The sequence below is a fragment of the Arachis hypogaea genome, chromosome 14 (assembly GCF_003086295.3).
Source record: "Arachis hypogaea cultivar Tifrunner chromosome 14, arahy.Tifrunner.gnm2.J5K5, whole genome shotgun sequence".
NCBI lineage: Eukaryota > Viridiplantae > Streptophyta > Magnoliopsida > Fabales > Fabaceae > Arachis > Arachis hypogaea.
The window spans coordinates 141,957,232-141,969,481 of record NC_092049.1 but is presented as its reverse complement, the minus strand read 5'-3'; the positions used below and the strand labels follow the sequence as shown (position 1 = coordinate 141,969,481).

General features: G+C 35.8%; 5 protein-coding genes across 8 annotated transcripts in view; all 5 read left to right on the top strand.

Annotated features, from left to right (window-relative positions):
- LOC112798159 (heat shock cognate 70 kDa protein 2-like) overlaps window positions 1–12,250 on the top strand; it is a 200,987-nt gene that overhangs the window by 134,512 nt on the left and 54,225 nt on the right. The window lies entirely within an intron of this gene.
- On the top strand, window positions 932–3,219 carry LOC114924063 (heat shock 70 kDa protein 4-like). Its single transcript, XM_029298079.2, has 2 exons — window positions 932–1,152; window positions 1,250–3,219. The coding sequence occupies exon 2, from the start codon at window positions 1,260–1,262 to the stop codon at window positions 2,838–2,840; it is 1,581 nt and encodes a 526-aa protein (XP_029153912.1). The 5' UTR covers window positions 932–1,152; window positions 1,250–1,259; the 3' UTR covers window positions 2,841–3,219.
- Window positions 4,213–6,491, top strand: LOC112798180 (heat shock 70 kDa protein 4-like). The gene is made up of 2 exons (XM_072215645.1): window positions 4,213–4,494; window positions 4,696–6,491. Exons 1-2 carry the CDS (start codon window positions 4,263–4,265, stop codon window positions 6,018–6,020), a joined length of 1,557 nt encoding a protein of 518 aa, XP_072071746.1. The 5' UTR covers window positions 4,213–4,262; the 3' UTR covers window positions 6,021–6,491.
- Window positions 7,471–9,901, top strand: LOC112798162 (heat shock 70 kDa protein 4-like). Its single transcript, XM_025841368.2, has 3 exons — window positions 7,471–7,681; window positions 7,819–8,065; window positions 8,158–9,901. The coding sequence occupies exons 2-3, from the start codon at window positions 7,846–7,848 to the stop codon at window positions 9,771–9,773; spliced, it is 1,836 nt and encodes a 611-aa protein (XP_025697153.1). The 5' UTR covers window positions 7,471–7,681; window positions 7,819–7,845; the 3' UTR covers window positions 9,774–9,901.
- On the top strand, window positions 10,981–12,216 carry LOC112798177 (uncharacterized). Its single transcript, XM_025841386.3, has one exon. The coding sequence runs from the start codon at window positions 11,620–11,622 to the stop codon at window positions 12,031–12,033; it is 414 nt and encodes a 137-aa protein (XP_025697171.1). The 5' UTR covers window positions 10,981–11,619; the 3' UTR covers window positions 12,034–12,216.

The following is a 12,250-nucleotide window of genomic DNA, read 5'->3' as shown; positions in this document are numbered from 1 at the left end:
CCTGAGTTTATTTTACTAAAAGCACTAAACTTTATTATTTATTAATTATAAACAGAGATTATTGAAGGAGTTTCACATTATTATTAAACCAATTATCCCCAGAGACTCGTTAGCTATTAGTCTGTTCTGATGTTATCTAAAAGTTTCTTTTGAAAGCAAAACAGCTCTGCTTCTGCATTATTACTATGAAGTCTGTAGTATTTTTAAATTTAACTAAATGAACTAAATAGTAAATACTGCCTATGTTTGTTATTTGATTTGTAGGAAGGCTAAGAGGGGTTAGTATTTTATGATTTGTGTTAGCTTGCTACATCATTGTCTAGAAACAGATTTGCGTTTTCAGTATATTTTCTCATATATTGTATTTTACTTCAGAAGATATAGTTGTGGTTTGGCAAAAATCACGAGTGGTTAGCAAATTGTGAGTGTTTCGAATTTCGATCATATATAGTTTGCCACATAATTAAAAAGATCCATTCCGAACACGTGCAGTGCAACCTCGGAAAAAGAGTAACAGTATAATGTAATATGAAGAGTCATTACTGGCTTCCAAATGAGATGTTTCTATTAAGACAATTTATTTCTCTAGTATTATATGCTATTGGGAATAGTTGACAAATGAGAACAGCAAAAGTCTCATTCTTCTTTAATTAGACAAGAAGAAGAATGCAAAAGTTAATTAGACAATGAAGAGTCAATAGTTAGTAGTACTGTATGCTTGGCTTATGGGTATGATATCTATGTGGCAATAAATAAATAATAAATAAACGTTAAGAAAATAAATGTACGTGAGTTTATCAACCTGTATAAATACCCAAATGACTTTTATATGTTCGTTATATAGTAAAAGTAAGAACAAACTGGTTTTTCACATTCCTGAGACTGGCTTCACTTTTCTTCTGATTAATCAATTAGTTCACTTTCAAAGAACGATGGAAAAAGATTGTCAGGGAGCGGCGGTGGGGATAGATCTTGGCACAACATATTCTTGTGTTGCAGTGTGGCTTGAAGACCACAACAGAGTTGAGATCATTCACAACGATCAGGGCAATAAAACAACACCTTCCTATGTTGCTTTCACTGACAAACAAAGGTTGATCGGTGATGCTGCTAAGAACCAAGCTGCAATGAACCCTGCCAACACTGTCTTTGGTAAATTCACCTTCTTTTGTTTGTCTATATATATACACTTTTTCTGTAAATTTTTCTTTCCAAATAGTAATAAGCAAGAATAATATAATTACTGTAGATGCTAAGAGATGATTGGCAGAAAATTTAGTGACCCCAATATTCAGAAAGACAAACTTTTGTGGCCATTCAAAGTCATTTCCGGTGTTGATGACCAACCAACAATTGTTGTACAGCACAAGGGTCAAAAGAAACGCCTTCGTGCCGAGGAAGTCTCGGCTATGATTCTTACTAAGATGCGCAAGATTGCAGAGGCATATTTAGAGTCACCTGTGAAGAATGCAGTTATTACTGTACCTGCATACTTCAATGACTCTCAGCGCAAAGCCACCAGAGATGCAGGCGCCATTGCCGGCCTTAATGTTATGAGGATAATCAATGAGCCTACTGCTGCAGCTATTGCTTATGGCCTTGACAAAAGATCAAACTGTGTCGGGAAAAGGAACATTTTTGTCTTTGACTTTGGTGGTGGTACATTTGATGTATCACTGCTTACCATCAAAGATAAGGCCTTCCAAATGAAGGCGACAGCTGGAAATACTCATCTGGGTGGAGTAGACTTTGACAACAGATTGTTAAATTACTTTATGGAGGAGTTCAACAAGAAGAACAATCTGGACATAAGTGGGAATTCAAGGGCCTTGAGGAGGTTGAGAAATGCAAGTGAAAGGGCCAAAAGAGTACTTTCTTACAATGTCGATGCCTTCATCCAAATAGACGGTTTATTTCAAGGCATTGACTTCTGTTCAACAATCACTCGAGCTAGGTTTGAGGAACTCAACATGGATCTCTTTAAAGAGTGCATAGATACTGTAAATAAGTGTCTTACTGATGCAGACATGGACAAGAACTGTGTGGACGATGTTGTCCTTGTTGGTGGCTCGTCTAGGATTCCTAAAGTTCAGCAGCTATTGCAGGAATTCTTCGAGGGGAAGGATCAATGTAGGAGTATCAACCCTGATGAAGCTGTTGCGTTTGGAGCAGCAGTTCAAGCTGCTTTGTTAAGTGAAGGCTTTAAGAATCTGCCAAATTTGGTGCTGCATGATGTTACTCCGCTGTCACTTGGTATATCAATTAAAGGAGATCTGATGGATGTAGTGATTCCTAGGAATACTACTATTCCTGTGAAGAAGAAACAAGGATATTTTACCTCAGAAGATAATCAAACTTTCATAAAGTTTGAAGTTTTTGAGGGTGAGAGGACAAGAGCCACCAATAACAACTTGTTGGGTTGGTTTAATCTTTCAGGCATACCTGAAGGTCCTAAAGGTCATGGTGTAATGGTAACCTTTGATGTTGATGCTGATGGAATCTTAAACGTAACTGCTGAAGATGAAGCAACTGGCAACAGCAATGAGATTACAATAAGCAATGATACGGGGCGATTGTCGCGGATGGAAATTGCGAGATTGATTCAAGAAGCTAGAGATTATGAGGCTGAAGACAAAAAGTTTCTAGAGAAGGCTAGAGCAAGAAATGATTTGGACGATTATGTTTACAAAATGGAAAAAGCTTTAAAAGCTGTCGACAAAAACAAGGGAATGATCACTGATGCAATTGTTAAAGCCAAGAGTTTGCTTGATGGTGATAAAGATGAGCATGAAAAAGATGTGTTCGAGAAGAAACTGGAGGAACTTGAGAACATTTTTTAGCCCACTATGCCAAGTATGGAAGATTAACGATTTACTGCTTGTTAAGCTCTTTTCGGATGAATAGTGCAGACTTAGCACTTTAATTGATATGTGATACAAGTTATATGTGAAAAAATTATCTTAAGTTATATTTTGAATTGTTAATTGCTTGTTAAGATTTTGTCCTTGAATTGTATATTGAGAGAGATTGTGATTGCCTCTTGCTGTCAGCATTCGGCAAAGGTATCGAAGCAGAGTAGGAGTGGTTTTTTTTGTTAGCATGCATTTGCTACATCATCAAATATCAGAAGTTCTATGTTTGTTTAGCAGTTCTGAGTTTACTGAACTAAATGTACCGAAAGGAAATATTGTTGCTGTTTAAAACTTTACTGATATAAAATCATGTGTATCTTGAAAGAAATTTAGAACCATCACAAAAGATTGTTTGACTTCAGAAGAAATATTCTTTTGATGGTTTGGCGAGAATCATTACTTCACATGAGTGGTTAACAAGTTGAAAGTGTTTCGATCATACTTTGTCATATAAATATATGATAAATATTTTTCTAGTGAGATCATATGTTTCTATTGGTCCAAAAAAGTAGCAATTGATCAAATTACTTCTGGAGAATACTTCGAATTTGAAGTTAATTAACATTAACCAATTTTAAATTTTGAGTCGGAAAACGAAAAAGTGATTTTTTAACAAAAAAAAAACCATAAGTAAAAATAAATTTTAGAGGGCTTTCTTTTTTAACTCATGGTCAAATTTTAAAGAGAATTCCAAGTTTTTTACTACTAATTTGTAAAGGATGAGAATAATGCTACCATACTAGTGATGCATAGTTTGTTTTTGAAAATGAATCTTTTCAATTTTTTTTTCAATTGTTTAATAAAGTCTGATCTCTCAATTTACATTCTTTAAATGAAACAAAATAAATATGAGAAAAGATATTCAATAATAAAAAATTACACTTTATCAAATAATTTTAAAAAAAATTGAGAGGTCCACTCCAGTTTATTTTTGGAATATACTCGAAGGTCTTGAATTACCACGTATAGTACATTAATGCAGCCTCCAAAAGAAGAGAAAGAATAAATGTAGTATGGTTTTCAAATGAAATGTTTGTGTGGGGGGCATATTAGTCTGATACTGATTATATGCCTGGTTCCAATACTGTTGGGAACAGTTGCCAAAAGATAGTAATGGCAATACTTCAACCAAAAACAATGCAAAAATAAATTTAGTTAACAAGTACGATGGTTAAAGGAGTAGAAATATTTTTTTTTTTATCTTGTAATACATTGTCTTTAAAACTTCAAAAAAAGTCTGTCAAATTTTATACTTAAGATATATTTATTAAATATTCCAGAACAAACTGTTAGAATCTACCTTACCTTAGACTGACTTCTTCCCATTTCTTCTGATAACATTCCATTTACATGGAAGAAAAAATGGCCAAAAAATGTGAGGGACATGCAGTGGGAATAGATCTTGGAACAACATATTCTTGTGTTGCAGTGTGGCAGCAACAACATTCTCGAGCTGAGATCATACCCAATGACCAAGGCAACAAGACAACTCCTTCTTACGTTGCTTTCACTCATAATCAAAGGTTGATTGGTGATGCTGCTAAGAATCAAGCTGCTGTCAACCCTACCAACACTGTCTTTGGTAAGTAATTCATCTTTTTTTATACATGTATTATTTTGAGTTGAGTTAATTGAAGTTAGTTAGTTATTGATAGATAACCAGGATTAGTCTTTGTTTTCATAAGTTCATGTCTAAGTTATTTTACAAGTTAAAGACTCTGTACACAATATGAACGAAGTATTTTTTTTTTTTCCATTTTAATATGTTAATTACTCTTAACAGATGCTAAGAGGATGATTGGTAGGAAATTTTCTGACCCCAATATTCAGAAAGATAAAGTATTGTGGCCATTCAAAGTCATTTCTGGTGCTACTGGCGAACCAATTGTTGTTGTTAAGTACAAGGGTCAGGAGAGACGCCTTTGTCCTGAAGAAATTTCAGCCATGGTTCTCACAAAGATGCGCGAGACTGCAGAGGCATATTTAGGTTCACCTGTGGAGTATGCAGTCATTACTGTCCCGGCCTACTTCAGTGACTCGCAGCGCAAAGCCACCAGAGATGCCGGTGCCATTGCTGGTCTCACTGTCATGAGGTTAATCAATGAACCTACAGCTGCAGCTATTGCTTATGGTCTTGACAAGAAAGCTGATTGGGTTGGAGAGAGGAATGTTTTGATTTTCGACCTTGGAGGTGGTACTTTTGATGTGACCCTCCTTACCATCAATGATAAGTTGTTTGAAGTTAAGGCCGCTTGTGGAAACACTCATCTTGGTGGAGAAGACTTTGATGACAGAATGTTGAAATACTTTTTAGAAGAGTTTGAAAAGAAGAACAAAGTTGACATAAGTGGTGATTCAAGAGCCTTGAGGAGATTGAGAAATGAATGCGAAAGGGCTAAAAGAACACTCTCAAGCTCTATTGATGCCTTCATCGACATAGATGGCTTATTTAAGAGTATTGACTTCTCTTCATCGATCACTCGTGCTAGGTTCGAGGAACTCAACAAGGACCTCTTTGAAGCGTGTATTCAGACGGTAAAGGAATGTCTTACCATTGCTGATATTGATAAGAGTTGTATAGATGATGTTGTTCTTGTTGGAGGCTCTTCTAGGATTCCCAAGGTGCAAAAACTATTGCAGGAATTCTTCCAGGGGAAAAGTCTGTGCAAGGGACTTAATCCAGATGAAGATGTTGCCTACGGAGCTGCCGTTCAAGCTGCTTTGTTGAGTGAAGGCTTTAAGAATGTTCCAAATGTGGTGCTGCATGATGTTACTCCGTTGTCACTTGGTGTAGACACAAAAGATGATGTTATGAGCATAGTAATTCCTAGGAATTCTAGTGTTCCTATAAAGAAGAAAGGAGCATACGTCACAAGTGAAGATAACCAATCTTGTGCAGATGTTTTGGTTTATGAAGGTGAGAGGGCAAGAGCTTATGATAGCAACTTGCTGGGCCGATTTGTGCTTTCTGGTATTCCTCCTGCTCCTCGAGGACATGACATTATGATATGCTTCAATATAGAAGAAGATGGTATCTTAAATGTATCTGCTGAAGAAGAAACCACTGGTAACAGGAATGAGATTACAATAACCAATGATAAAGGATGAATGTCAGCTAAGGAAATTGCAAGATTAGTTCAGGAGGCTAAAAATTATGAGGCTGAAGACACAGAGTTTCTTGAGAAGGTAAGAGCAATGGATGATTTGGATGACTATGTTTACAAAATGAGAAAAACTTTAGAACATACGGAAAAGGACAGTAAAAAGATCAATGATGCAATTGCTAAGGCCATGGGTTTACTTGATAATCGTGATAAACAGAAACATGGAATAGATGTGTTCAAGAAGAATCTGAAGCAGCTCAAGCAAGTTTTTGAACCTATGATGAACAAGAATCCATGATTGCCTTAAACAAATTATGTATTTTGTATGTCATGCGAATCTTACGTGACTGATCATGTTATAGTAAGTTCTAGGAGTATTTTGAATTGTCAGTTTCTTGTTAAGATTATGTATTGTGAATGTTTTTCACTTTTTTTTTATTATTGTTTTAATAAACAATGATAATGATAATATAAATACAGGTGTAAGAGCAAAACCTTTGTGGCTTTGTGCAGAGGAAATTTCATATATGATTCTCACAAAGATGCCGAAATTGCAGTAGCATACTTAGATTTACCGGTAAAGAATGCTGTTATTGCCATACCAACCTACTTCAGTAACTCACGGTGCAAAGCCACCAGAGATGCTTGTTCCATTGCTGGTCTCCGTGTTATGAGGACAATCAATGAGCCTATGCTGCAGCTACTGACTCTGTTGGAAGAGGAATGTTTTAATCTTTGAGGTCATCCTGTTATGTTAACCTTTGATATTGATGCTGATGGTATTCTCAATGTATCTGCAAAAGACAAACAGTTTCTTGAGAAGGCTAGAGCAATGATTGTTAGGAAATTATTTTAATTTCCTAATTTGTTTGTGGGTAATACATATATTAATTATAGTCACAAATTATGCTATTTCAAATTAAATGATTTATATAATAGTGATCTCATTTATTGTTATAAATGCTAAATTGAATAAGTCATTATTACTTTTGATTTGGAGTTAAATGAGAATAAAACCAGATATTATCTTTTGGATTTTAGATATATTTAGATACTATTTTATTTGGGCTTTAGAGTTTAATGAGTGTCATGCTCAAATATAAATAGACCTCAGATTTCGGTCCCCAATATACCAAAGCCGTCTTTGTCGCTCTTTCCCCGTCTTTCCCGGCTTTACATCAATTTCTAATTTCTACGAATAAAGGTACGCTTCCGCATTATGATATATTTTTTATGATTTAATATGGATGATCTGGGTTATTTAAATTAATTTATTCCAACAATGATTGCTTTGGATGATTACGTTTATAAAATATAAAAAAGCTTTAGAAGACATGGAAAAGAACAAGAAAAAGATCAGTGATGCAATTGTTAAAGGCCAAGAGTTTGCTTGATGATGATAAAGAGCAGCAGAAAAAATATAAAGGCTACCAATATTTTCCCTTGAGAAACTTGATTAATTATAAACAGATTTTATTGACCCATTAAAAATAAAGGCCCATCAAGGGTGACCTCTTCCATGTACCCGACTTCGGTCGGGCGCGACAAGGAGGCCAGCCTTACTTATCTAAATAAGTAACTCCCTCCCCCGAATCTCTCCTACTCTCTCTACTTCATAAGTTTCAACAAACTCCCAAATAAAGGGAATGGTTATCATCTACATAGGTGGTTATGTATTCTGAGTTTATCAACCTATATAAACACCCAAATGACTTTTATATATTCAGTATATAGTCAGAGTAAATAAGAACAAACTGGTTTTTCACATTCCTGAGACTGACTTCACTTTCCTTCTGATTAAGGTTCAATTAGTTCACTTTGAAAGAACGATGGAAAAAGAATGTAAGGGAGTTGCAGTGGGGATAGATCTTGGCACAACATATTCTTGTGTTGCAGTGTGGCTTGAACACCACAACAGAGTTGAGATCATTCACAACGATCAAGGCAATAAAACAACACCTTCCTATGTTGCTTTCACTGACAAACAAAGGTTGATCGGTGATGCTGCTAAGAACCAAGCCGCAATCAACCCTACCAACACCGTCTTTGGTAATTCACCATCTTTATTAGTTTATGTCTTCTTTTACTTGTCTATATATACACTTTTTCTCTTCATAATAACCAAGAATAATTATTGACAGATGCTAAGAGGATGATTGGCAGAAAATATAGTGACCCCAATATCCAGAAAGACAAACTTTTGTGGCCATTCAAAGTCATTTCCGGTGTTGATGACCAACCAACAATTGTTGTACAGCACAAGGGTCAAGAGAAACGCCTTTGTGCCGAGGAAGTCTCGGCTATGATTCTTATGAAGATGCGCAAGATTGCAGAGGCATATCTAGAGTCACCTGTGAAGAATGCAGTTATTACTGTACCTGCATTCTTCAATGACTCTCAGCGCAAAGCCACCAGAGACGCCGGCGCCATTGCCGGCCTTAATGTTATGAGGATAATCAATGAGCCTACTGCTGCAGCTATTGCTTATGGCCTCGACAAGAGATCAAACTGTGTTGGAGAAAGGAACATTTTTGTCTTTGACTTTGGTGGTGGTACATTTGATGTATCACTACTTACCATCAAAGATAAGGTGTTCGAAATGAAGGCTACAGCTGGAAATACTCATCTGGGTGGAGAAGACTTTGACAACAGAATGTTAAATTACTTTATGCAGAAGTTCAACAAGAAGAACAATCTGGACATAAGTGGAAATTCAAGAGCATTGAGGAGGTTGAGAAATGCATGTGAAAGGGCGAAAAGAGTACTCTCTTACAATGTTGATGCCTTCATCGAAATAGACTGTTTATTTCAAGGCCTTGACTTCTGTTCATCAATCACTCGAACTAGGTTTGAGGAACTCAACATGGACCTCTTTAGAGAGTGCATAGATACTGTAAATAAGTGTCTTACTGATGCAAACATGGACAGGAACTGTGTGGACGATGTTGTCCTTGTTGGTGGCTCATCTAGGATTCCTAAAGTGCAGCAACTATTGCAGGAATTCTTCAATGGAAAGGATCTATGTAGGAGTATCAACCCTGATGAAGCTGTTGCGTTTGGAGCAGCAGTTCAAGCTGCTTTGTTAAGTGAAGGCTTTAAGAAGGTGCCAAATTTGGTGCTGCATGATGTTACTCCGCTGTCACTTGGTATATTAACTAAAGGAGATCTGATGCATGTAGTGATTCCTAGGAATACTACTATTCCTGTGAAGAAGAAACAAGGATGTCATACATCAGAAGATAATCAAACTGTCGTAAAAATTGATGTTTTTGAGGGTGAGAGGACAAGAGCCATTGATAACAACTTGTTGGGTTGGTTTAATCTTTCAGGCATACCTAAAGGTCCTAGAGGTCACCCTCTTATGATAACCTTTGAAATTGATTCCGATGGTATCTTAAACGTAACTGCCGCAGATGAAACAACTGGCAACAGCAATGATATTACAATAAGCAATACAGGACGAATGTCGCAGAAGGAAATTGCGAGATTAATTCAAGAAGCTAAAGATTATGAGGCTGAAGACAAAAAGTTTCTGGAGAAGGCTAGAGCAAGAAATGATTTGGATGATTATGTTTACAAAATTGAAAAAGCTTTAAAAGGTATGGCAAAGGGCAAGGGAATTATCACTGATGCAATTATTAAGGCCAAGAGTTTGCTTTATGGTGGTCGAGATCAGCATGAAAAAGATGTGTTCGAGAAGAATCGCAAGGAGCTTGAGATCGTTTTTGAGCCCATGATGCCAAGATTGGAAAATTAAATCATTGATTTTCTGCATGTTAAGATCTTTCGAGGATAGAGTGCAGACTTTTCATTTTATTTGGTATGTAATGCAAATTTTATGTGACTTAAATTACCTTTATCTTAAGTTATATTTTGAACTGTTAATTGCTTCTTAAAAGAAAACTTGTAAACTAGAGCAGTTTCTGACATAGTATGTAGTTTGCAGCAAGGTCCAAATTGTAAATAGCAGTTAATTTAGTTCCAAGTTAACTTAATTAGTAAGTGTAGATTCCATATCAGCATAGTTAGTTAAAGATTTGTGCCAATAGGTTCAGAGTAAAGTTAGTTATGTAGAGCATAGTATATAAGGTTGAGTCAGATGATTCCCTAGTGGGTTTTTTCCACCATTTTTCTGAAATGAAGCTGAGTGAAGTTTCCACTTTGCTCATCTTCTTCTCTCATAATTCCTTTCAATCTTCTCTAGCTTAAGATCAACTCAAATTATGATTTTCCACAGTTAAAACTTTCACTGATATAAAATCAGCATTCAGCAGAGGTATGGAAGCAGTGTAGGAGTGGCTTTTGTGTTAGCATGCTACATCATCAAATATCATAAGCTTATGCTTGTGCACCACCAGTTTTGGGTTTATTTAATTAAATGTACTGAATATCCGAAACATTTCTTATCACTTGAAAAAGATTTGTGTTATTACTTATTTTTCATATGCTAAAGTCATAAATCATTATCTCTAAAGATATCTTAATGGTTTGGCAAAAATCATTAGTTCTTTAAACTATATTTGCCTCATATTTATTATTAATATTTTTCTAGTAAATTTTCCGGTTGCCAAGTATCTTCCTTTGTGAAAACTTACTAATTATAAACAAATTTTATCTGTACTTCTCGTGAATATTTTTCTATTCCAAAAAAAATATAAAGTTATAAAAATGATCAGAGTATGTTGTGAATTAGTAGATGTTCAAACTACTTCCCGGGTTTCCTTCCAAGTTGACATTAACCAACTTTAAATTCTCTATGAAGTCTGATGGTTTTCCCTTTACCTTTTCTGTTTGCTTCTGATTAATTGTTTTTAATAAAATAAAACAAAATTATGGCTCCGAAAACGTTGACCCCTTTAAAAGAGAGATAGAGAGGGCCTAAAGTATAAACCAAGAATATCCTTTATTTTATTTGATGTAAAGAAGACAGTTTGAATAAAAAGAGGCTAAAGTCGCGTAGTTTCTACTTATTGCGTGTTTTATTAATCAGTGGGTATCCAAATATCATTCTCCAGGACTTTCCAAGCAGCAACTTGTGTGCAATAAAACTAGAACTAGACAAGAGTTTTTGACTTTTGACTTCCAACATAGCCAATTTGAATTTCATAATTCATAGGCCACACTTGTGATGTGCAAATGGCCCAAGATTTGAATCACAACATGGCCCAATTAATCTCAGCCGTCTGATTCAAATCGCACCACCCAATGAGATCCTCCTGATACTCATGACTCATACGTCATGACCATATTGTAACCTGTGCCTAACTAGAATGCAAACATCATAACAGTTCCAACAATTGCTACTTAATGGGGACGGAAGCATCCTATTTGGTTGGTATTGGTTGAAGAATAAACAAGTTAAGACCCAACTTAAACAAGGGACACAAAAACAAGAGAAAGTTTCTTATACTATTGTCTTCTTTGGCAATTTAACGTTAGTTTACCACAGAATATATGCTCTTGAAACCGACCACCAACGGCTATATATATAGTAGGAGAATCCAACACTCTCTATTCAAAGCACTAAGCATTTCAAAACCCCACAAAAAACATCTTCGCTTCTCTTACACATAAAACTACTTTCCTTTTCACCCGACGAGAAAATGAGTGTGGAAATTTTGGATGGTGCCACAATTATGAGCTTCCTTCAAGATGAAGAAGCATTTAGTGTGTTAGTAGGAAACAGGTTTGCTTACCTCGATGCAGACCACGATGGCCTTCTCTCCTATGCAGAGATGTTGAAGGAGTTGCAAAGCCTGAGGGTGTTTGAGACTCACTTTGGTGTTGATGTGGAGCCTGACCCAGATGAGCTTGCTCGCGTGTACGAATCCTTGTTCATACAGTTCGACCACAACTTGAATGGGACGGTAGATCTTGAAGAATTCAAGAAGGAAACCAAGCAGATGATGCTTGCCATGGCAGATGGAATGGGATTCTTGCCGGTTCAGATGGTCTTGGAAGAAGATAGCCTACTGAAGAAAGCTGTTGAAAGGGAGTGCAATAAAGTATCTGCTTAATACTACTCTACTCAAGTTCAAAGGATTACAAGTTATACAAGTAAAGAAACATTTTAATGTAATGTAATGTGTTGTTTTCTCGTTATATACTGTACTGTGTATCAACAAAACAAATTTAATTTGAGTTCTAACATCAAAATAAGGATAGAGGAAAAAGAAAATGTCCTTACAATAATGATTTAATTCACGGTAGTATCTAATATTTGTATTTTTGTTT